We start from the raw sequence: 25,552 nt of genomic DNA on the forward strand, positions 1-25,552 counted from the left end.
CCTCAGCGCTTATAAGTAAATATTCATCGTTCTCTTCTGACGTTACTAATCTTTCCTTATTTCTACAATATTTCGTAGGTGCCACGGATTGATCAATTGAAACAATATTATCCGAACTAACTGATGAAATTATTAATAACCAAAAAAAGTTTATTTGTATCATATTAAGTTAGCATTAATGTTAAAATAAAACTACTAAATTCAGAGTATACATTACTTAAATAAATTAGATATCCTATAAATAATGTTATACAGGTATATATAGATATAAATAATTTCGTTTGTTCGACTGATTTTACATAATATCGAATCTTTTAAATTTCATTAATTTAGTGTACATTTAAAAGGTTCCGCAAGATTTATTTCAGTATTCGAAGGTGCTCGCTGACCAATCACAGCATTTGGAACGATGGAAAAGAACCAGTAACGAAATTCACCGCGAAACGGACGAACTCGATGAAAACACATACCCATGATGCATCATTGATAGCAACATGGCGGAGATGATTGAAAGTAAGTTAAAGTTAACTTATTCTTGATAAAATTAATATAACAAGGATTAATTAAAAACAAAAAGTAGTTACACAAGTCTAAGAAATGTTTCAAAATTGATATTATTAATGTACAAGATCTTTCTGTAATACGTTGATGATTTTAGAGTTAGTGTTTTAATTGCGCTCAGAAAGATCTGGTTTAAAATTTCAAAAATGACCAATACACAATTCAAGCGGGACAATGAAGATTTTTACCGTTTAAGATTTCATTTACTAAACAATACTACAGAGACAAATACTTGACAATATATTTTGCGGTTTTTGTAATATCGCTTATTCTATGACTTTAGTTATAATGCAATAACTATACATACTGTTTACCAAACTACGTACAAGTTTGGTTATGTCGATAGTTAAAAGCAGAATGATTTTCCCCGTTCTTACTAAACTCTCATTTTAAATAATTTTTATTAGCAGATTTAGAAAAAGACAAAGAAAAATATATTTTATATTTATAAATGAATAGTCTATTATGAATTATATCTAATATTAGTGATAGTTTTATGCATCAATTTTTTTATAAGTTATGAATCTTCAAAGAGTTATATGTAAAATATTATAAAATATAATTTACAGACTCTTTGAAAATAACATAAAATGTAAGTGCATTAAAAAATAGTTTTTATAATGATGATTGATTATATCTTTGCATATTTAAATAGTTATTATAAATGGACTTGACAGATTTGTTGCTTTTTAATCGTGAAAGGTAGATCTTGATCTAAAGGAAGTAAAACCAAAATTATTATTGTTGTATTTTATGCAAATATTCTTTTCTTATGTATAAATAATTATTTTATCTTAGGTGAATCTGCTGAAACGCTACTATCTATAAAGAATGGAGGATATCCATCAATTGATGAGATCAAAAGTGAAGTGATCGATGATGATACCATGGATATGGATGATCAGCAAATTTCAAATAATTCAACAGACTCCCATATGGACACTGAAGAATCTGATCCAATCCCTGAACTTGGTCCTGCAGCTTTAGGTTTACAAAGAGTAGGTAGCCAACCTCCTCCAAAACCAAATCCTCCTAGCCAACCAGTTCAAGTTTTAAATCGAAGGGGAATGCCAGCAAGGATTAGAAAGAAAAACAAATTATTTTATGATGATATATTAGTTAATCATCCTCATCATAGGTAAATATTTAACATTGTGAATATGTTTATTAATATGATGTATATATTAATTAATATCACCTATTTTTTAGAATTAAGAAGGATCCGTCACATCCAGATACGAAACATTCTCCTAAAAAAGTATCTCGTCCATCTCCTGCAAAAAAACAAAATAGAATAACCAATGAGCCCAGAAAAAATAATAATATATTAAGTCAACCTGTATCATCTACAATGACTCCAATTAAACAAGAGAAAGAACCTGATAAACCAATGCCACCTTCATCTCCGGATCGTAAAATTGGACAAAAGATTGGTATGAGGTTAAGAAATTTATTGAAATTACCAAAAGCACACAAATGGGTTTGCTATGAGTGGTTTTATAGTAACATTGATAAGTATGTATGAAAAAGAAAGATATTCACATACATGTATAATTTAATGTAGTACAGTTGAAATATTCTTTTATGCAGGACTCTTTTTGAGGGAGACAATGATTTTATGATTTGTTTAAAAGAATCGTTTCCACAATTAAAAACTCGGAAATTAACACGAGTTGAATGGTGCAAGATAAGGAGAATGATGGGTAAACCACGGAGATGTTCACAGTCGTTTTTTGAGGAAGAAAGACGTGAATTAGAAAGAAAGAGACAAAAAATTCGAATGTTGCAACAACGAAAGGCTGCTGATATTAATAGTTTCAAAGATTTACCACCAGAAATACCATTACAATTGGTAATAGGAACCAAAGTTACAGCAAGACTGAGAAAACCGCAAGATGGTTTATTCACTGGAAGTATTGATGCTGTGGATACTAGTAATAATACTTACAGAATTACATTTGAACGCGCCGGACTTGGAACGCATAGTGTTCCAGATTATGAAGTACTGGTATGTGTATATCTGTTTTGGAGCAAAAAAGCACATTGTAATCTTATATTATTATGTATTTATTTATTATTTACAGTCAAATGAACCACCGGAAACGATAAGTGTAGCCTCATTTGCACAGAAGTTTAGACCACGACATGTACAATATGTACCATCTCCACCATATGCCATGAAATTAATGTCACCGCGTTTAAACAGCGATCCTTTAATATCGAATGCTTCTGTATCTTTACCAAAGAAATCTCATATTGGTGGAACAATGAATGGTTATCCTTTAAAATTATTGGAATTTATGGTTAAAGTAAATAAAATATTAGCTGCTAAGAAGGTTAAAATAAAAAAATTAAAAGAGATGAACAGCGAGGCAGAAAAAAGACGTTCGTTTGGAGAACCATTACCACCAGACTTTGAAAGAAAATACGCAGGGTAAGCGGTTATTATATTAATCTCATATGTTATATTTGATGAAAAACTGTTTTCTTTCTTTATTGATATTTATAATTTTAGTATTGTTGTTGAATTGGAAAAAATGAATACCGCTTTGCAAGATTTTCTTAATGACGTTCAAGAACTTTGTCAAGAAATGGCTCCGGAACCTAGTGTTGCAGCTATGTTAGCTCCTTCTCATCTGCGTGAAAAATGTAGACAGGAAGCTGCAGATATGATTGCAAGACATAATAGTGTTAATGACAGGGAACCCGGAAAAATGTCTCAATTAGTAACAGATTTAACAGCTCTTATGCTTCAAGTAAAGGTAATTTGAAACATTATCCTTAGTGCGAATACATACTGTTTTATTGTTATACAATCTTCTTTACGTTTTAGAGTTTATCTGATTCAGATCGTAATGCATATGAATTAAAAGTGCTACAAGGCACAATGGAGCAGATACGTGCAAAATTAAGTCCACAAAATCAACAAGTTTTTCAAAATTGTGTTGAAATACACATGCAACATATACAATTAGGCTTGGGACAAAGAGGTGCTTTAACGCCATTTATGGCCCAAAGAGCTTAGCAAATATGAAAGTATTTCCATTAATACTTACAAAAAAATGTACAATACTATCAGAACAGATATCAACTATAATATTACGATATTTTATATGAAAAAGTCCAATTTTATTTTATTATCTTTTTTGTATAGGGCATATCATCATTAAAGAGCACCTATCTTATTAGGATACAAACATTCTAGGAATGAGTTTAGGATAATGTGCTGTGCTGTTAATTGCATTAAACATTTAAAAATGTTCACGTTTAAAAGATTTACATGTCAACTTTGCGATTTTTACAATACAACTTTGCAATAATTAATTAAATATCTATGAATTATTAAATAAAAAATAAACTAATATGGCTATTGTAAATAAAGCGTGCATTTTGCAGTGGCAGCTTTCATTAACTTTATATAGAAATTTATAACATTACATCATCACAGTAGGAATGAAACAAATTTTTTATTTTGTAAAAAAGAGTTTAATATTTTCTGCTTATAGATAATTCCAAAAATTAATATATAATTAATACATTAGTATTTTAAAAAATTATTTTCAATAACTGTACATTAGGTATATGCACAAATATGGCATAACCAATTGTAAATATACTATAAATGATATAAAATATGGATCTTTTACATTTGTTTTATTATACTAGCTACCAATTTTTTATTTATATCGAATGTTTTACTTTGAAAAATTGTAAAATGTTTAATATAATATGCAATAACTTATTTATAATATGTGAGTCTACTTAATGGTCCTACTTTTAAAATAGTTACCAATATATTGAATTAAGAACATCAATTATTAAAGCTTATCTGATTCCAAATATTATGTTGTCATAAATACACTTATATGAATGTTGTACTTATTTTTCAAGCATATATTTTTAATAAAGTAAATATAAATTTGATGCACATACATATGCAATACCAATATAAATAATTCAAATATGGACATCCCTTAAACTTTTTTTTATTATCTGTAAATAAATTCTTGTTCCAAAATATCGCAATCCTTTTATATTTCTTTTTATCTTCGACAAAAAAATTATTTTGTTAGATGATGAAACAGTCATTGCATTGAGTTATAAACGTGGAAACTATAAAATATTTTATATTCAAGAATAAGCCAAGAAATGTAAGTTACGAACTTACCACTTTTAGATTCTATTTACATGAATTTTTCATATGTAAATAATTTTACATTAGGAAACCTATATTAAGCATGTAGATAATATTCCATAGATACAATTCTGTATATATACATAACAAAAAATTACTTTAAATAAGTTATGGTATTTATATTTATAACATATACTAATGCAGAGAAAAAATAAATTTGGATATGTATACATTTAGCTAATTATTCGTACTTGTTTTTGTTCTAAGTACTTGCAATAAAAGTAGTAAATAACGTATATAAACTTCAAATATTCTAAGTCTTATATTTATTTGCTTCATATACATATTATATTACTTATATTATGTATGTTACTGATACCATAACGTACCTTTCGTACAATAAAAAATATGTATGATTTATACTAGTTCTATTTTACATTACAGACTATATCAAGTCAGGTAAAAGTATTACAATGAATAGGTGTAGCGTGAAGGTGTATTTTAATTTTCAAAAATTCATCAATTATAGTATTTAACATGATTTTACTATATTTCTTTTTCAATAATATGTCATTATTTATAATTGCTATTTTTTTTCTTATTTTTTATGTTTATTGAGTGTTTCCAATAATACATCAGCATCTTCATCTGTTTTTACTCTCAGTAATACTGGTACTGGAGGTGGTGTAGATTCAGGCATTGGTAAACAAACTAACATTATTGTATTTTTGTTCATACGTTTTGTTGGAATACTTTCAGTTAATAAAGTATTGAGCAATAAATTTCCCAAAGATGTTTGTGCACGTACTAATAATTGTGTTTTTTCATTTGGAGTTGGTTTTAAGAATAGTGTTCCTATACCTCGATCAGTAAAATTGCCATCTTTTTTAACAAAAACTTTACACCTGTAAAAATTGTAATAATACATTGCATCACATTCAAGTTTTAATCTTAAATTAATACATGTCCTGCTTTCTTTATGGTTGCTAAAAAATGTTGAATGTACCTTTGTTCATATATGGCACCTTCTTCTGTTACCGGTTTAAAATCTGCTTTTGGTGGTTCTTCGTTTTCATCGTCTTTTCCTTCATCCTCAGGTTCTTGTGGCTGTACTACTTGAGCTCCAAATGTAAATGGTTTGGTGCTGCAAAGTTAGAATATTATTAAAATATTTTCATTATACTGAAAATTTTAAATAAATTACCTTCCAAAACTAAATCCAGTTGATGTATTACTCGTAGCAGAACTTTGACCAAAACAAAAGGTAGTTGTATTTGTTGTAGCAAAAGAACTAGTAATAGTGGTATTAGTAACAATAGTAGTAGTAGGTTTTGAATCTGATTTTGTTTCTTGCTCTTCTGATTTATCAGATGCAGTAGGTGGCTTACTCAAAAATGGATTTTTTTCAGAACTTGTATTTCCAAATATGCTTTTGCTACCATATTTTTGATCAATACTATCAAAAACAGATTTTGGCGATTTTTGATCAATACTATCAAAAACAGATTTTGGCGAGTTTGAGTTCTGATCTGTACCAAAAATAGGTTTACCAGTATTTACAGTATGTTCTGATTTATTAAATATAGATTTAGAAACTGGATTAATATTGCCAAAAATTGATTTTTCAGGTTTCCATTCGGCAGATTTTAATGATGACTTTGCATGTGTTCTTCCAAATGGAGAACTCTCAATATTTTTATCTGTATTTGCAATTTCTTTATTATCACTAGACTGTACTTGTGTTGATTTTTCAATCTCACTTCCATGTTTTGCTTCAATTTCCTTAAGATACCTTTCATAATCCTTAAAAATTGGAGTTAAGATACAAAATGGATTTGCATCAACATGAGTTTTAATCCATTGTGCCACACTTTCATTTAACCCTTTTAATTTAGCAAAATAGTCAGTGGATTTTTTAAATATATTTTGTTCTTCCTGATCAGAAGTACTATTTTTACTAGTGAACATAGTTGACGAAGTTTGTATTTCTGTATTTTCCCTCTTATTAGTTCCATTTTCATTAGTTTTTGGAGTTTCATTGTTTGAAGACTTGTTTAGATTCGTAACTGTCTTAGAAGCCGTATCATTAGCACTAATATTAGTATTATTATTAGCTAAAAAGCTAAAGGGTGAAGCACTAGTTGAGGTTTTTGTTTTAAAACCTGTAAACGTACCAAATACACTTCTGGTACCATCCTGAAAAATATTGTGAAAGAAATATAAACACATATATATACACATATTGTGAGGTAAAAAATAAGGAAATGTCGGAATTATTTACTTCTGAATTTTGTAAACGTCTCTTAGCTTTTTTAACAACACGTTTTTCCAATACATCATCAGAAGCTTTCATAAATGTTCCTGCTTCTTCGGCTTTTTCTTCATCATCCCAATTGTCGTGATTCAGGTCCGTAGACGCAGCCCTCTTACCAGCCATTTCTATAAACATATTTTACAAATATACTCAGCGCTGCCTTGCTTATATCCTTTTTTCTTATGTAAAATCAAATAACAAAATTAACCTCTCTAACTAATGATGTAAAAATTAATATGCATTTAATAGATATTAAGATTATTTATTTTACAAATTGACAAAAAAAGTTCTGTATATTATATGTTCTTACAGCAAATAATTCTATAGGAGTTGGAAGTACAAAAAATTGAACGATTCATTACTAATGTTATATTAAATAATCATAATACGATTAATTTTAAGGAAAATCACATGTTTATTTTTAAATATATGAAAGAAAACTTGCAATATAACCTCACAAACTGCCAAAATAGAAGATATCAACTTTTTAATATAACTGAAAAATAAACTAAATTATATCATATTATTTACCAAAATAAATGTATATCTATAAAAAGTTTAATTGAAATCAGTTTACTATACTTGTATTGCAGTACGCACTTAACGTACATAAGAAGTCGAACGGAGTTTAACACTAAACTAAACACAATTTTCAAGTTTGCGCATGCGCATTTTTTCAATCTCGATCATACTACACATATATACATATATCCAAGGAACAAACTAAATCTTAAAAGGTTAAATGACAGAATTATAATATTTCAGTTCCATTTTACGTAACGTGTATGTGATATAAACTTATTTCAAATTCTAAGAACAGTAATAAGGTAACGAATCGTTTTTAAGGTAATTTTGAATACAATAAGCATTATAAATTTAAAGATTATTTTTATAATTTAAACATAATCATTTTTATAAATATTCCGCTTAAAGTTATTACTTTTTAACATGTACAAAAACAGATATAAAAATACAGTGAAGTGAATTGAAGCATATAAAAAACTAGACAATTTACATATATTTTGATAGCTCATATTGATGTTTATTAGGCATATTTATATATAGCTTCAAATTGCACTTATAAGTTAGAAAAGAGTGTGAAATTATGACACAACTGAAAATGTAGCAGAATTGCTAATGTACAACATGCTATCTATTATTTTTACTCATTTTTGTTCCTTAATTTATCTTTTTATAAGGTGTGAAAGTTGTTAAAGAAATTGCTCCATTTGAGATAACTTGATAGAAAAGATGATATTTATGTGGATGGAATAACGCATAATTTTTAATAACATAATTAAATTTTTATAATGTAAGGTATGAAGATATTATATTTTATACATATTAAATTAGGCTATACATATAAGATAGGTATGTGATGTGTGATCACGTGATATATTATCACGTGCAACTGATCGATTTAAACTTCATATTTTCCTGTATATGTATATTTTTCTTTTTTATTTAATTTATATATAATGAAGTTTTGAATAGTTTCGATATATTTACATGAGACAGAAGTTAATGACTAGCAATTAATTTTCAATGTTGCGGCATATTGTGATTTATAAATGAAATGAAAACTGCGTAACGTACTTTTTTCGCATATACATATATACATACGTGTATGTAGTAGTCTTTTTCATTACGATATCAAATATTAAATAACTATTTATTCTAATTATTTTAAATGTTCAAAGTCTTCTTTTTATGATTCTAAGTATACAAGATACATTATAATTACTTAATATGTCATTACAAATATAAGAATGAGTATATAGAATGGTAATAATTTATCGCACTTTATATAAGACTTTCATTATTTTAAGTGTGTATATGTATGAACTAATGAAGCAAATCCTTTGATATAAATACTGATCCAACTTTATATGCTTAATAGGAGCAGCCGTGCTGAGACACGTATTTAAATATGAAAATTCCGAAACATATCTTCGGGTATCATAGAATGAGCTTGTCTCCTATCACGAACAGCATTTCGTTTCCTAATCGTAAATATGTGGCGCCACTATCGTCGGCATTACCAACGTTCACTATCATAAAAGATCTACTTCAAGGAAATGTTTTCTTTGAACATCCTGTGTTTCTGAAAAATTTTTAAGCGCAGTTCATAGTGATTACACAAGATATGCGAACAATGCTTGTAGAAAAATTGTAATATAAAGCGGTAGGCTGTTTCACGTGGCACATCTATCGGTTATAAGCTTGGCGCGAAAACTTTCTTTCAAGAAGCGCGTCAGATCCCTGGGCATACAGCGTCGGAAGAGGAACGAAGAAAGGGAGAAAGAGAAAGAGAGAAGAATCGAGGGTACGGGCCAGGGGTGTCAGGGGATCTCTAGCAACTTGGCACGTCCGTGTACGGAGGCAACAGTGCTGGTGGCAGCACAGACGCTCGTTGATGAGCGAACAATTCACTTTGGTGCGCGGTTTAGCGACGTTGTTTCGTCTGATCGGTGTCGTGAAATAAGGGTGTGCATATGTACCTATGTAACGAACCGATAAAATATGTCTATGACATTTTTATCTGTCTGGTTTTCTTAAGTTAAAACGGTCAAGTGTTGTTGCGGTGGTACGAAGAGTTTGGTGGCTGGTGCGCGCCGTGCGTGCGGTTGATCGGAGCGTATACCGCTGTTCTCGTCAATTTGGTGGGAGAGTGAGAGTGAGAGGGAGGAGGGTTTCCCGTCCTCCTCTTCTCTCGCTAAAATCGGCCGAATTTTTGAACAGGGAGGAAATACGAATAATCTCAATAGAAAAATATGGAGATATCGAAGAGTTTGCAAGAAGAAATACTCACTGTGCAAACTAAACTGAAAAATGCCATACGCGATCATCAGGTGAGTACCGCGGCTATGCATGTATGTCGATAACGATTTAAAGATTGAGAGTACGAAGCCGAACGAACGAGCGATCAAGTTAACGAATGATTCTTGCCCGACCGGCTACTTCATACTTCTTTTTAATACATTTATACTCTATCGATCAAAAAGTCGAGATAGTATGTTCAATAGGTAATCGGCTCCAAAAGTGAAATAGTTTTTAGACAGTTTTAACGTATTTTTCGAATGCAGTTTGTTGTTTACCGAGGAATTATCGTAAAGTAAACGCAAACTAGTCTATCACCTGTTTAAATTCTTAACAAATTATTTTTGTGACTCAGTTTCCTCGGCATTCCCACGCACTATGCGTGCACAAACGCATGTACGCATCGAGCACGCGCGCGCGTGCATAAATGCACACCTCCTATACTACATGTATTTACGGAACTTGTTATTTCAATGTAAATTCTATGAAATTTAATGAAACAATCGCGTTGATCAAAGATGTCCGATTTATACAAGACACGAACAGAAACTGAGTCACTCTAATGTGGTATACGGTATACACCTCCTTTCGATCTATTTTATAAAAGTATCCCTTTCACTCGTATCGGACGTTTGTAAACTGTATTCGCTCTTCGGTTACGTTGCGCGTTATCGAAAGTGAAAGAAGCGTAACAAGTTCCAAGGGAACTTTTGCTTGCTTTTTAATCATGTTATAAGCTTGCACCATGCAATGATCATTTTTTTTTACGAATCGCATAAACTCGAAGGTGAACGAGTGTTCAGACCTTAACCTTTGTTGGTAGAATGCTTCGACCGATGCGTCGCATGACTTTGAGAACCAACATTCTATCTCTCTCTCACTTTTTATCTTTATCTTTCTCGCTCGTTCATGCAGTTACTCACTTGTTCGGTTGATTTCCCTCTCTTTTTCTCTCGTTTACCCTAACTTCTATAGTCCTACATATATTCTCTCTTTCTCCGTTTCTTTCTCCTTTACTTGCTTACTTTTGTCTTTGTCAAGTTCGCTCTTTTTTTTTTTAACTACTGCTATATACTTTAATTTTATCATGATGTATGCACTGCACTTTTACTACGATAAACACAAGACGACTTCCATTATATTTAACTTCTACCTTATCCTGTTCTCTGCCGATTGACTTTTGAATTTCTTTATGTTTATTGCTCGATAGCGCATAAAGTAAACCAATAAAAGTCTGATTAATTCTAACGGCAGTACTATTAGCTTTTATCAATATTTTCGCACTGACCTTTATTTAAAACTTTTAATGCTTGTTTTTATTATTTTTTTTTTTTTTTTTTTTTTTTTTGGTACCGCCGATCTAAGCTCCGTATTAATATTAAACGATCAAAGACTAAAAGTATTCTATCGACTAAACTTCGGACGCGTATGTTAAAATACTATAAATCAGTGTTATCGGATCATACATAACACGTATACTTATTTCGTTTATTTACACTAAACTTCTATTAACAAGTACTCACGTTAGAGGGACATGTAACGCAATGGGGAAAGTTTAACGGCACACGATTCGCATTCTGCCCTGCTCTACCGACCTTGTCCTGTCTAATTCTTCGAAACTGAATATTTTCGTTCGGACAGTAATTTGAGATACGTGTAGTCGATATATCTCGATAATCGATTTCTATTTTCTTTGATCTGTTCGATATGAATTCGATTTTCGACATAACCGATTCGTGTTTAGTATTATATTTAGTAAAATTTTTGTTCAGCGTAATTGTAAAAGTAGTTTCGGATGTTTGCTTAATTGCTTAATCGCTGAATAATTTATCAGGAATTTATCAATTGGATTGTATTGGATCAATATTCGCGTTCGGCGTATTTGCGAACCGGATAGGGCAAACCTGTTCTCGTTTGATACGCATTTGAGTTACACGTCGATTGTCGGGAAACAGGTGCGTAGAATTATCGGTCTGTGAATTTTATAATATTTTAAAAAACAAAGTCGGAGCATACGCAACACAGGGGAAAGACTGGTATGTGACGTTTTGTACTTCGTACGAGTTTATTTTAATATTATGTACACATCGATATATAAATAAACGTATATAGAATATACTTTATTTTTATTTCGAACGTGTTTACTTTGGTGGTCGATAAGATTTTTTTTGAAAATCTTTTTCTCTTTTTGTTTATCTAAACATAGATCGAAATTAGCCGAAACAAGTGTTCGTAAGAATATTTCTCTACTGCAAAAAACGAAAAGAAATGGAACTTTTAATCACGTAATAACATTAATTTGATCGTTTGTACACATTTTTCAATACAAGCGACACACAATGTTACGGTAATTGCGTCATTACGCCGCAGAAGAGACGCCACGGTCGCGTGTATAAAAGCGTAGCGACCGAGGATGTTCTGAATCGAACATTCGAACCATCTTTGTAACTATAACTAACACTGAAATTTTCTCTTTCAATTTCAGATCTGTGTGGGCAAATTGAAGGATGACCCGAACGTAAGTCACTTATTTTTACTAATCCTGCAAACCATTTCGAAATTTACAAACACACGATCGTACGTACGAGTATCTCGGAGGGATCGTAATAACGGTGGTACTCTCGTACCAGGCTTGCCGGAAAACCAAGTCTCCGCTACCAGTTATTTTTGGCGTTACAATTGATTTGCTGTATTTAGTGGATGTTAAATCGTTCGTGTCTTGCTAACGTTGCTATTCGATGTTGTATTGATATTCTTCGGCGGATAGTTTTCTTCCAACTTCCTATATATAACGTAATAATTATTATCTCCGAAACAATTAACTCTCTTCCATTATACTTTATGATCGTTCTCACGTTGACCTTGATAAAAATATAATTAGGAGAAAGTTTTAGAATTAGAAGGAAGTGTTATCAGAATATGAAAATTCTTATAACAATTACGTTTTACTGTATCAGTTTCTACCGGTGACTAACTGTTATGTCACAATAACTGTAACAGTACGATCGATGCGAATACTTACAGCAGAGCAACAAACAAGCAGACGAAGCTATAACAAATTATATTTATAATTAAATGTAAGAATTTCTTTCGTCTTTGTTATTATTCCGCGTTGTTAATAGAACGAACCTATTTGCATATAGCACTCTATTAATACAAAATACATATAGTACGCCTAATTAAGAATGTGTCCTATTATTTTGCAGAATACAGATATCCTTGGTCAGATACAAAAGATTCACTTGCACATCGTATCTCTGGGAAGGTGCCAGGTAAGTTGAGAATCGATTTCCTCGAGCTTCACTCTTTCGCGATGATCCAGGACAGGCTGGCTCGGGGATGTTCCATATTTATGCCTGTCCGTTACGTGCAAATAGAAACGATATCATATCAAATTATCCTACCGATAACGAATCGTCTAGGAAACATAAAATTGTATCGATCAATGTCCTTGATTCGAAGCAAACAAAATATCCGCTAACTCGATCGATAGACGCATCACACAAGAGAAACGTTTTAAAGATATTACAATTAAGACAACCGTAATACTATCTATTCGAGTGGTTTTATTTATCGGTAGTAAATATAAGTTACGTATTCGGCATAAGAACATCTACGATAATTATTAATATTTTATTTCAAATTTGATCAAGCGTTTCACCCTGCTACCTTTAAATGGTACATTTTCTTCTAACACCAAAACGTATCATTGAAAGGAATTAATTCGCAAGTTTAATGGGACAAGTCATTCCTGGAATGCATTCATCACAAACTGTCCATACGTTATCGAATCATGCGTTTATGTATCGACCATGCTTGCAGTTTCTTCGTAGGATTCTCGCTAGCATGAGTAATACACAGTTATAATTAAATAGCGAACTCGTTGAGCGAGTTTACCAACCACCTTTCCAAACTTTGTCGATCGCATCGAAGATAGAGACGAATAGGCGTACTCTTTCCCCTTGCTCACGCACCATGTATATCCTGCATCTTTCTAGTCTTTCGCGAGCTTACTCGACCACGTACCCATGGCTGTTACATTATCATAAGCTCGTGTACATCGCATCCAGTAACAATATCATATTTCCTACCGCAGAAACGTATGAACGAAAAGGAAACTTTCAATGAACGTTCCGAACACCGGAAATAACCGCTAAAGGCTATCTACGTTTGTCGACGTGATAAAAGAAAAAAAAAAGAGGATTAAAAACGGTTGTAGAACGACGCGACTAATTAATGGAAAAAGAGACACTTGCGGAGAATCGAATTTTCGACAAGTCGCGAGGAACATATCCATTTTCTCGAAAGATATCCGTGGAACGTGTGCGCGGTCGCGTTAAATTATAGGAATCACTTGGAGCGCGTTTCTTTTTGGGATTCGCGAATCGACGCGAAGAATCGATAACGGAGCTAGTGTTGCCCGAAGAGACTCTGGTGGATGCGCTTTGCTATCGCCCAGCATCCTTTTCTAAACATTTTCACGATAATCCCGTCGACGCGGATGCGCTTCTTTCTCTTCCCTTTGTATACTCGTGTTTCTCCTAAAGTCTCTGCCTCCCAACGGCTTTCCTGGCTGCCATTTTTCTTCTTTTTTCACGTTGGCAATAAACGACCGATCCAGGTAGATTGCTGTCGGAGCGAAAGAGATACGTAAACGGATAGAAATGGATAAAGATGGAGTAAGTGGGAGTGAAAGAGAGGCACGTATATACAGATACACGTTGAGGGGGTGGATGGAGGTTGTACCGGGGAGTATGAGATGGAGAGAGATGTTGGGCAGAGAAAGAGAGAGAGAGAGAACGCGAATGGGACTTGGGCGAAAAGGAAGCAGAGTAGGGGCCGGGCAGAGGGGCTCAATCAATAAAATGTCCCGCAGAAACGTTTTCAGCTCTTTACGAAATCTCCGCGTTTTTTCCTTTCTTCCCTTTTCTTCTTCCGCATCCCTTCGGTTTCCTCGTTGGTACGTCGTCTGCTTCGGTTTTTCTGCCGCTTTCCACGCTCATTTCACCGAGATCGCTCTTCGACCGTTGTTCATTGTATTTCAAGTTAAACGTTTTACTTCTGAAAACTTCTGCAAGTTGCTCGCCACCTAGCCAAGGTGCGGTGTCTCTGTGTTGTACAGAGGGGGGAAGCCATCCTACCAATCTTAACAGATTATTAACATGCAACTTACGAAATACATACCAGGCGTACGGTTTTTTCTTTTTACGCGTAAAGGCGAAGGTTTTTATTTTCTATATCTTTCTTTCCTTTTTGAATACAAATTGGAGATTATCATACAAGAGAGTTAAGCTTGAAATTAAATCGATCGAAGTATTCTCTAGAAAATCATGTCAGTTTTTGATTATTCGTTACGTAGCTCTGCGGATCCTTCGTCGCTAAATAATTAAAAATAATACGAACGCGCAACATTTTTCTTGGCAGAATGTACATCTCAATAAAATGTAATAACAAATGGTACACTCGTTCTTCGTAATTTATTAACAATCGCTGATCTATCATCGCTTGCATTCGCATTGTCGTTGATATTCCAACGAATTTTTCCTCGACTTGTAAATAAGCGCGTTTGCTAAGGACGGGCTTGCATCTAACTTAATCATACGAATTCATATTTAAACGATCTGCAACACGTAGTCTGCCAAGAAAGTTTTCTACGATCATCATTGACCGATGCTCTCATGCTCATAGTTTTCAATCTGTATACGCAGAAGCAAGTTGTCCAGCGGCTGCGCAAAGAGGTCGAAACATTCAAAGCGGAGAACGCGAACGGGGCGAAAGTTTCCATCGCGTCGCTTCTCGGATTGAACAACAATAATCATATTACAAATAACAATGAAACAAAACTTAAGACCGGCAATGACTTCACTACGAAGAGTTCGAAAGAGGACTACGAGGAAATCGTTAGAAACGGGGATATTGTCTCGCCTACGCGGAATCCCGCATCTACCAAGTGAGTTTTAATTGCGAACCTTGAGTAATTTGTAGAAGTTGATAATGACAATTTCTTTTATATAAAATTATTCGTCGTGTTCGTTCTTAGGGGACGGTCCAGTTCGGTGGAAACGATTTCCGGTGAAGATGATGTTATTGAAGTTTCCATGGACGAGAATTCTAATGAGAAATCTGAGAAAGAAGAGCCAGAGGAGCGTAAAATCGAATCGACTGAAAAAATTAATTTTTTAAACGCTCTTGGTCTCATTACTACTAAAATGTGCGCCGAATTACAAAACAAGAGGGCTGAAAGGAAACGTCGCAGTACTGCTAATCCGCAATTTGTATATTCCAGTCTTGAAGTGCCAACGGTAAGTATAGAGAAATTTTTAATTATCATATTGAATGACATATTAGTATCAAACGTTTTGTATGCTTATTCTAGAAACGAAAACGACACTCGTACCTGCAATCTGGAAATGTTCCGCAAACTCGTCAAACTACTGCTCGTATGAACGGTCCATCGCCACCTCCTGTAAAAGTTGTGCCGGCAAAGTCTACGTCACCACCAACGTCAAGGACAGTGATGAAATCTTTAATACCGGTACAAAAGTCCACTACGAGGCCGAACATACTTAGAAACGTAACGGAAAGTAAAGTTTTCCCTAATAAAAGCAAGGTTGAAAACGGACCTAGTCAAGTACAATTGCCTGTACCTACTGTAAAATCTGTTCAATCGGTTGGCAACAAGGCGGTTCATATACCTGGTTTACCTTCCAGTCTAACTATCGAGAGGATTAGCAGTGATTCAGCAGTCTGTATAAGTTGTAGAAATCCAGGTACATCGTCAATTCTACATTTTATTTTTAGTTTTACATCCTGCTTTCGTAAAGCATCTTTAAATCGTAAATATTTGTTTTGATTTTGTGTTCTAATAGGTACGTTAACGGTGTGTGAAAATTGTGCATCGAATTACCATGTGTCTTGTCACTCTATATCACCAGCTCCATCAAGAATATGCCCCAAATGTGCGTTAATAGACGAGGAAGAAATTGGTGACGGAGACGAAGGGGAGGAGGGAGATGAGGGACGTTCATCTTTTAAAAAGGACGAGGAATTCGGTAAATCGTCCTTGGTTTTTCAGAAGATTTTTAGCTGTAGTAACGTTGATCGTGTGATTGACAAAAAAGTTCTTGTTTCCTGCAGACACTAGCTTTTATGAATGTTCGTGGCACGCTTATCTCATTTCGCGGCGGCACCGTTCGGAATCATTCGATGTATTGTGATGTATTCTTGATAACAAAAAAAAAAAAAAAAAAAAAAAAAAAAAAAAATAAGAGAGAGAGAGAAAGAGAAAAGATATAAAAATATAGCGGCATTTTGCTTATACTCGATAATCAGAAATTAGCGTACATATGTATGTGCTATAAAAGAGTTTCACGCGAAAAATAAAATGGAAAAAGTATTTATAGATAATGCAAACAAGTTGTATGAAAGAAGAGCAGGAAATTGTGTAACATGGGTCCACAATTTCTAGATTTAACGTGCAACGAGGTATCGCAGCGTTGCCGCAGACTTTATTGAGCGTAAGCACACAGAGAGAATAAACGAGAGAGCAGCCTGCCGGAAGAAGTGTCGCGAGTGAAACCGGCTTCTCAAATACAGCAGAAGAATTTGCAATTAAGAAGAACTTTTTGGTCGATCGTCAGTAATAGGGCACAAAAAAGCAACGTGTATTGAACGCGAAATATCTTGCAGAGGAGAAAGAGAGAGAAAGATATGAGCTGCTCAAGCGAAACTCGGATCTGAGATTGCAGGTTTACGAGTTGGAAAAACGCTCACAACTACTCGGCCAGTCCCTTCAGGTTCGTCCTGTGGCCTGCGTAGAAAGAAATTCACAAATTTTTTTCATTTGGAATGCCGTTAATGGAATTATACGCAAATATTTTGCATCTTTTGTTTTTTCATCAATGAGAACCTGCAAGATCTCTACGTTTTTCTTGTTCATTTTGAATATTCTTTTCTAAATATGTGCCGATTTTTTTATAACAAAGCTAGTTGTTTGCTTTATAAAAAAATCGATTTATCTAACGTTATAATTTTTTTTAGCATTATTACTGTAGACATATACACGTACAGACATAAATTATTCTTTTTTCTTGAAGTAACTTATTCGCTATAGTTCATAAAATACATTATCTACAGTAATAATTTTATTCGTTAATTCGTGAAAGTACGTAATGCACGATGCTTCTATCACGTACGACTTAAAACAACTTCAGTGTTTTATAAAAAAAAAAAAAAAATTAGTTTCGACGTTTCATCTTTACTTCTTAAATTTAAATTATGTATTGCTTATGTATTTTGTCTTAGTAAATATATAGTCAATTGACGAAGATAGATTCGTGTATAAGAAACGTTAAAAAGTAGCGTATGTGTGTAAATATCACAATACCGGGATATATTTCAAATCGTTTGGTTAAAATTTTGTTCCGAGAGCATGTGCATCTTTATCGTGATATTATCAGACAGTAATCGATGTGAATCTTAAGTTTTGATATTTTTCAGATCCTTTTAATACAGTGATGTATGTTTGTTAATTATTAAATCTTTCTTTACACAGCTACAGGAACGCACGCGACAGGAATTATTAGGAAAGCAAGAGAAGACGCAGAGATCTATAAAACGACTTGTGGACTTCATAAAACTGATGCAACTCCGAAAAAGCGGGGATTCTCCTCTTCCATCGGCATCGGCCAACTTCCCTCCTCAACTTTCCTCATCCCAATCTCCTCCAATAGCATCAACCAATCAGACGTTGGGACTTCTACAACAATCAACAGTGACTATCGAGAAAGTTCCGTGCCCTACTCCTCCATCGTGCTCAACCAGCTGCCTCGATCGAGCATCGCCTATGTCGATAGGGCAGAACCACAAGTGTCCTACGCCTATCAGCTACCAGTCACCAGTGTTCAATCAGAAAAGCATCAATCATACCTTATCGTTAAAAAAATCACAGAACCAGCTAGAAGGGCAAATCAATCTTCCGAAGACCAAAATCACGCCACAGTGCTCAACTACAAACTGCCAATCACATCAGGCTACAACTCTCGCATTCAGACCGAAGTCTCCGACTCCTCTGTGTTCATTGGTAAGCAATTGCCTGACACCGTCGGTCGTAACCGCAAGAAGCAAACAAATCGCGCAGTACCCGCCCTCAATCGTATCATCGACACCGAAAATCTCTCCATCACGGCAAAATGCCAATTGGAACGAACAACTCTCAATGGAAGAAAGTCCAGGACCAGGCAGCCAAGAAATAAGTTCGGTGTCAATCAACTGCGATCCACCAGAGCTACAGAAATCCTACTGCCTTCCTACGATAGTACCGAATCCGATAAGCAGTTACAAATTACAAAGTCAACCGAGCCAGAGGAAACAACCTTGTTCAATAGTCGTTCAAAGTACAGGCCAAGAACCGGTGGTCTTCTCCACTCATTGTTCTCAGGCCATAACAAGTCCTATATCCTCACCGATAATTCTCGAGAATCACGAGAGGTCGGTCCAGGTAACAAAGATTTCTCAGTCGGGAGACAACAGCTGTATCATCAAAGCTACCAGTTGGAATCAGGCGAACGAAACGAGCCTGCGGTCCAATTGCAGCGTGGTGCCCTCACAAAATTCTTCGAGCACGTGAAATTGGAAGAAGCGCATATACCAGCGCCATCTAGAGCAAAGCTAGTATACAAAAGCGGTACTACTTCCGAAAGGAATGAACTTGAAGTTACGGAAGTCGCGGACGAAGACACAAATAGTAGCGAGTATGCCACCAAGACACCCTTGGCATCGAGCAGTTTCGAAGATGATCTTATTGATGGAGAGGTGAAACAGAAAAATTGGCTCTCTAGCAAGATCATAGCAAAGAAAGGACAAAAGAATGACAAGATAATCAAGAGCGTTGAATCGCATGATTCTGCTTCGAACTCGATGACATCGAACGACTTTATCACGTATGAACGTAAACACGGTAATACGTATGTCAGAGTCGAATGTGAACCTGACGATGAGGACGATAATGCATTGACTGATTCGTTTCAAGATGATGTGACTTATACGCGCATCGGATCTCTGACAGAAATTGTATCAGAGAATCGAAAGGATCGACAAGATTCAGCATCTCTGTGTAACGCACAAAACACTTTCTTGGAGCTTCGTAACGAGGTCTCAGTTCCTGATGATAAGGCTGACTCCGAGAGACAAGACTTATCTAGTGGCAGACATTCGACTAGCGTCAGCAGCAGTAGCAGCACGAGCGACAGCGATACTCCGGAACAAGCGATGAATGACTCCATTAAGTACTCTCGACGACGATTACCCGGAAACGATTATAAGGAACGTTTGGGCATTAATGCTGTATCCCCGGAGAATATGCAAGTCCTCGAGCAATTTGAATCTGCTATGCTGGAAACAGGATGTAGCAATGCTGCCACTTGCTAGGGTTAGATTAAAATGCGGTGTGGACGCGTTGATTACGCTCATTGCTGAAAATTTTTCCTTTCGTCAATGAAATCGACTATTTCTCAAACACCAAGTTTTTTTTTGTGTGAAATACGTTACGTTTGAAAAGAAAACACTTTTGAGATAATTCGAATTCGTATGTTTAAGGTGGTTAGATTACTAGTAATCGTTACTGACTTTCTTAGGCAGTTCCTACTTTTTATACTGCCTCGAGAAACATTGCAATCGTTCGTATATCAATGTTCCGATTATAACATTACAATAATAATGGTAATTAATTACCGTTATATTTCAATTTATAGAGATAGATTGTCTTATTATTCTGTTAGTTTTGTTAGCTATCCATTTATTTATTGATTGTTGTTCATCAGATTTTTTGTCTTAAACTTTTGCAATAATTAACGATGCACGAGGACCAATTTGAATTTCTCCTAATTCAGTAACACAATTTGATGAGAAGTTAAGGTAAATCTTGAACCATCTGTGTACAATCATACAGATAGAACATTAATTTAGATGAATAATGAAAAATTATGAATTATCATACATAGCAAAATTATTTATGTAAAACTCTTACTAAGTTTTAAAACGCTTTAAACATTGTTTCATTGGTATTTTCAATCTCGATGAGTAGGAAACACGCACATATCTGACAGATACTGGGCGATTTATGCAAGGCTTGAAAGTAAGCCTATGAACGTAAGTCGAGTCATATTACCATACTGCCTTAATAGTAATTTAAAAACGATACTTTTTACAATAATTTCTTATGGATAAGCTCGAGAAACGTGTACGACTCAATAGACTGATTTGAATGTCGCCATATTGAAATTAAGAAGAACGAAGAGGAAAAAAAAGATAATCAAAATGCATTACCGTAATCGAAAACTTAGATGTTAAGATTGCGTGAACGTTAAGTAGATAAAAAAGTTACTGAAGCAACTTGCTATCTTAATTTTATGACTCAGATAGTTTCTTACAAACGAAGTACAGGAAAAAGAACCGTGCTTTTTTCTTTTTTGAATACCTTACATCGAAGTAAATGCCTCGACGAAACTGAACGTTACTATTATTTTTAGCATATCATTTATCAAATTTTTAAGCATTTTCTTCGATAAACCAATGGTAGCAGTATTTACTACATTTCAGTCCATAATGTAGGCGGATGTCTTTCAGCAGTTAGATTGTGTCGAATATTACGATTTATATAGCGGTGAATTAATCAGTATATTGCCATTGAGATAATTTTTTTGATCAAAAATTGTGCGGTAAGCAATCGAGTTCGTTAATCTATTTATTCCGTTTTCGTTTTCCCTCTTGCGGCAATTACCGCCAGCTTGTCCAATACATTTAAGTAGTGTATAAAACAAAAAAGAAAAAAAGAACAAAAAAAGAAATTGTTATGCAATGTAGGCAACGAGATAAAAATCGAAATTCGTATTTTTATGAATAAACTGAAACTGAAATATAAATTCTAGAATACAAGTCTTTATTTATACGTGATATGATTTCTTTCTTAAATTTTTGAATTTGTTTCTCGAGAAACAGAATGTAGTAAAAATTAGTACGCGACAATGGTTTTAATAGAAGTGATTTTTAACGACACAGTATTTTGTGGAGCGTAATAACTTTTATTTCGTATATTGACGGACAACGGTGATGTAGAAGGGGAACTCCCGACTCGGACAAACACTCGGCTAATGATATGTAAATATGGTGGAGCTAATCAAGCGGCTGTGCCAACAGGATGCAAGAAGAGATCGGTAGTGCCGTGCGAGCGTTCGATAGCCGATGCATTTGTGCTGGCCTGCACACACGTATCGTGGCGCAGTAACTCGCGTACATATTTAATAGTCGCACGTTAATTGCGCTCTGTTTGCCCATTCCCCATTCTACGCTTCATCCCCGTACCTACAACCGTTCTCGTCACCCTTTCTCTATTCGCCCTTCTCCTTTGTTAGTTTCTGCCAGAGTTTAATTTTAACCAATTTATCTCGAACGTTTAATCGTTTAATCGTTTATTATCGAAATCCTACATAAAGCATGGATTTCCGTATAATTGATAGATTTATATGAATCTCTTTCGACACTTTCTTAATTTAATTCTCTGATATTATACAACTGTTATAGTAGAATGATACTAACGTTTTCTTTATTCATCCTATATTTAGAACTCGAATAGTTTACATAAGCGATAAGCAGCGGAAATGACGACGTAGTAGGAATCAAAGATAAAGAGTCACTCGTAGGGCAGTTACCGCTCGAATGTTGAACTTCTAGTTCGGTGTTCGCTCACTAGATGGACTAAGGTCAGTGTCATTTTTCTACGTGAAATTCAAATCGAGGTAGAGTTCACGCTTCCCCTGCGGGTCAGACAGTATTCGCTTCCTACGATCGATCAAATCGTAACTTCGTAATAGAATGTGTGCAGTGAAATATAACCACTTCCAGAATCATCGACTAGAGACCTACTGCGGGCGAAGCTATTGTATCGCTGCGGGAAGCAATCTTCTCCGAGAATGACACAGGTATATCGAGTCACTGTCCTTTCAAACGGTTGCCAGTAAACTTTCCCGCTTTTAGATTGCGTTACGTCGTAACAGTAAAATTAAGATCTTTAATGACACGACAATTGACACGAAGTGAAATACTTTGATTTTTTTCAACATCATTATAAATTGAAAATGCAGATAATTCGCTAAATAGTTGCCTTTTCGGCACGGAGAATATCGAGATAACATAACCATAAAATATGAAATTCATAGAATGCAATGAGAATGGAAAAATGCGAAAAGGACAAACAATGACATCTATTTAATTTGTTTGTTGGTATGTTGTGTTTAAATGAGTTATTATAGCCGATAATGATTCCTCTGGTGCTGCTAATACCTCTAAATGTAATCCAAACTTTGGAATGCGTCTTACAATTAGTCTCACTGGTTCGAGAATTTAAAATGAACAGATTATAACCATTCTTGGTCCGCTGATAATACATCCTTACATGCGTAATAGCAAACGATGCTCTGCTACAGTAGCAAAAAGACTGTCGATAACTTCGTGTTTGAATAGGTTTCAAATGTTATGGCAGGAGGCTGTACATTTTATCTGATCATGAAATTATATTGCATCTTCGGATAGAGGGTGTTTATTTGTAGTTATTTTCAACTTCTCTGAGATACACATAGGTACATATATAGGATAATCTTTCCAGACATTTTGCTACTTCTTCGCAGCTTTGAACAACAGAACGCCATAGGGCATAGATCGTTAAAATCGATTCGAAATCGACAGTTTCATCATTCACTGTACTCACTCGACGGTCAATTTTTGGATAAACCGTATTCATCGAGAGAAAAAAAAGAAGAAAAAAGAATAGGGGATCTCTCCGCGTCGAGATTTACTTGCATTTATCGCGTTCCATTACTGTCGATGGACGATTCGGTCGCCATCAGCAACGTCGCCACTGCCAACCAACATCGCCAGTCCCAATTAAAAGCCCCTCATCGTCGCTCCGAAATTGATATCGGGAAACAAAAACGCCAATTCCAGGCGTCTACTTCGCGTGTTACGTGTACTCGTATACCCGTTCAATACGTGCATACTCGATGACCGGTTTCCGTGTATATGTATCGTACGTTCTTGCCCTCGCGCACCTATATGTGCACGCCGCGCCGGTCTTGGAAGTGTTAATTGACCGCTGTCGGTCGTTACACGGTTGATCGCAATTAAACACCACAATTTTGCGAACGAACGTTGGACTTCTATGCCGAATTAAAATTACAGTGTTCGGAAGATAAGGCGTCCAATTCGAATCGCGAGTCCAATACGATTTTTTATCGATCAACGATCGACGACGTTCTTTTCGTCGTTCTCCTGCAGTCTTTTCAAAGCATCGGATATCTCGCACCTAGTGTCGTATACGTTTGCAATAATTGCTGCATGGCGATCGAATTTCGGGCATTAACGCTCGTCGTTAATCATTACGGACCGCCACCGCGACAAAGGGGGGACACTCTCTGCCCCTCGATCCCTTGGTTTTCAACGATCCAACAGAGGTCGCGGTCGCGCTGGCGTAGGTAATGTATTCGGGATTCTAGTCGTGTCGCGACGTTATTATTCCGTCGCGATGTGTAAAACTAGTTGACGCTTCGTAAACCTCGATTTCACGCCTCGTCGACCTCTAATTAATGCAGTAGGAAATTGTTATTCCGTTACGTGCACTCTACGTTCCATGCATTATTTCGGATAGCTGATAGTAACGCCCGCTCATGTCCACTACAGCCTTCACCGTCCATTTATCTTTTGCACGGCATTAAACGTTCTTTCGACTACGAACGCGGATCGTTCTTTCTCCGATTGATCGCCACGCTGTGCTGGAAGCTACTCGCGATGAAAGCTTAATGATACACTCCGCGTGCTATGCTTCGATTTAGAGACTTTTCGTCGATTATAGAACAATGGCAGAACGCAAACGATATTTCTATCTTCCAAAGAGTTCTCTCGTTCTTTTAGTAATTCTGATATTTGATCAGATTGACCGCGCATACAGGCGTCCGATGCGTAAACGAAACTCAATCTGCTCGTTTGTAAATGAATTCTGTGGGATTGCAGGTGATCCCTGAATTCGATTCGATTGACTGCAATTCATCTGTCTGGTCGTTAAATGTATTTCCTATGGTCGAAATGAACGTGCTGGAAGAACGAAAGATGGAAACGATAGAGTTTAGTGACTTGGCTAGTAATAGTCGTAACGTTAAAATTCAAATGACGCTGTACCTGACAGTTAGATTGACCCGAGTCTCTTCTTATTACTTTATAGCACAACGATATAGAAAACGAAAATAATTGTACGTTTCTCGGGTAAAGTGTGTCAATTCCGTAATCAGAAAATTATAGTTTACTCGAGAATTTTTGAGGTTAGGTGCAGGTAGAAAGGAATGAATAGAAACGATAGAAAAAAAAAAAAAAAAAAACACGGAGAAAGAAAGGAAAAAGAAGGGGAAAGGAAAGAAGAACAGCCATTACGAGCCTTTACTCACGTTGTGTGTACAATTCAAGTGGGAATGACCTAATACTTGCTTGGCGTAGGATTTTTGGGATTTTTATATCCTACCTCTTTACCATCCGACACTGAATTTCTTTCGTAAAAGTCTTGATCGATTTTTGCATAGTCGTGTGCGTTATGACGCTAAACGTATAAAATCAATTCCCCAACGTCACTGCTGTGAAATTACAACGACGTAACATAGTTCGTTTGCACAAAGTCTAAAGGC

General features: G+C 34.9%; 3 protein-coding genes across 8 annotated transcripts; 2 read left to right on the forward strand and 1 right to left on the reverse strand.

The window, feature by feature from the left end:
• Positions 1–410: 410 nt before the first annotated feature.
• On the forward strand, positions 411–4,489 carry LOC132908000 (protein lin-9 homolog). Of its 3 annotated transcripts, XM_060961507.1 has the most exons (8): positions 411–513; positions 1,360–1,699; positions 1,771–2,076; positions 2,152–2,569; positions 2,646–2,995; positions 3,077–3,323; positions 3,395–3,597; positions 3,716–4,489. In XM_060961507.1, the coding sequence occupies exons 1-7, from the start codon at positions 495–497 to the stop codon at positions 3,584–3,586; spliced, it is 1,872 nt and encodes a 623-aa protein (XP_060817490.1). In that variant the 5' UTR covers positions 411–494; the 3' UTR covers positions 3,587–3,597; positions 3,716–4,489. The 3 variants fall into 3 exon arrangements, with proteins under 3 accessions (XP_060817490.1, XP_060817489.1, XP_060817491.1); XM_060961506.1 differs by having other exon boundaries at positions 3,395–4,489; XM_060961508.1 differs by lacking the exon at positions 411–513 and adding an exon at positions 607–1,153 and having other exon boundaries at positions 3,395–4,489.
• A 507-nt stretch (positions 4,490–4,996) lies between these two features.
• On the reverse strand, positions 4,997–7,673 carry LOC132908002 (nuclear pore complex protein Nup50). Of its 3 annotated transcripts, none has more exons than XM_060961511.1 (5): positions 7,542–7,673; positions 6,978–7,135; positions 5,901–6,892; positions 5,703–5,840; positions 4,997–5,601 (listed from the first exon to the last, which is right to left on the reverse strand). In XM_060961511.1, the coding sequence occupies exons 2-5, from the start codon at positions 7,131–7,133 to the stop codon at positions 5,295–5,297; spliced, it is 1,593 nt and encodes a 530-aa protein (XP_060817494.1). In that variant the 5' UTR covers positions 7,134–7,135; positions 7,542–7,673; the 3' UTR covers positions 4,997–5,294. The 3 variants fall into 3 exon arrangements, with proteins under 3 accessions (XP_060817494.1, XP_060817496.1, XP_060817493.1); XM_060961513.1 differs by lacking the exon at positions 7,542–7,673 and adding an exon at positions 7,219–7,305; XM_060961510.1 differs by lacking the exon at positions 7,542–7,673 and having other exon boundaries at positions 6,978–7,145.
• A 75-nt stretch (positions 7,674–7,748) lies between these two features.
• LOC132907999 (uncharacterized) lies at positions 7,749–21,751 on the forward strand. 2 transcript variants are annotated; one of them, XM_060961505.1, is made up of 9 exons: positions 7,749–7,856; positions 8,911–9,862; positions 12,316–12,348; positions 13,037–13,102; positions 15,539–15,780; positions 15,871–16,132; positions 16,207–16,600; positions 16,700–16,882; positions 18,385–21,751. In XM_060961505.1, the coding sequence occupies exons 2-9, from the start codon at positions 9,785–9,787 to the stop codon at positions 20,256–20,258; spliced, it is 3,132 nt and encodes a 1,043-aa protein (XP_060817488.1). In that variant the 5' UTR covers positions 7,749–7,856; positions 8,911–9,784; the 3' UTR covers positions 20,259–21,751. The 2 variants fall into 2 exon arrangements, with proteins under 2 accessions (XP_060817488.1, XP_060817487.1); XM_060961504.1 differs by having other exon boundaries at positions 9,258–9,862.
• Positions 21,752–25,552: the final 3,801 nt, after the last annotated feature.

Source organism: Bombus pascuorum, chromosome 6 (genome assembly GCF_905332965.1).
Source record: "Bombus pascuorum chromosome 6, iyBomPasc1.1, whole genome shotgun sequence".
Lineage (NCBI taxonomy): Eukaryota > Metazoa > Arthropoda > Insecta > Hymenoptera > Apidae > Bombus > Bombus pascuorum.

What these genes read in the sequence shown, in the direction of transcription:
- LOC132908000 (XM_060961506.1), top strand. An exon ending in TTTTATAGTAACATTGATAA is followed by an intron (nt 2,077 to 2,151) that starts GTATGTATGAAA and finishes TCTTTTATGCAG; the next exon opens with GACTCTTTTTGAGGGAGACA. An exon ending in CTCTTATGCTTCAAGTAAAG is followed by an intron (nt 3,324 to 3,394) that starts GTAATTTGAAAC and finishes TTTACGTTTTAG; the next exon opens with AGTTTATCTGATTCAGATCG.
- LOC132908002 (XM_060961510.1), bottom strand. Translation starts at nt 7,145, where the DNA reads ATGTTTATAGAAATGGCTGGTAAGAGGGCTGCGTCTACGGACCTGAAT. An exon ending in GACGTTTACAAAATTCAGAA is followed by an intron (nt 6,893 to 6,977) that starts GTAAATAATTCC and finishes AATATTTTTCAG; the next exon opens with GATGGTACCAGAAGTGTATT. An exon ending in ACTGGATTTAGTTTTGGAAG is followed by an intron (nt 5,841 to 5,900) that starts GTAATTTATTTA and finishes CTAACTTTGCAG; the next exon opens with CACCAAACCATTTACATTTG.
- LOC132907999 (XM_060961505.1), top strand. Translation starts at nt 9,785, where the DNA reads ATGGAGATATCGAAGAGTTTGCAAGAAGAAATACTCACTGTGCAAACT. An exon ending in ATGCCATACGCGATCATCAG is followed by an intron (nt 9,863 to 12,315) that starts GTGAGTACCGCG and finishes TTTCAATTTCAG; the next exon opens with ATCTGTGTGGGCAAATTGAA. An exon ending in CGGAATCCCGCATCTACCAA is followed by an intron (nt 15,781 to 15,870) that starts GTGAGTTTTAAT and finishes GTTCGTTCTTAG; the next exon opens with GGGACGGTCCAGTTCGGTGG.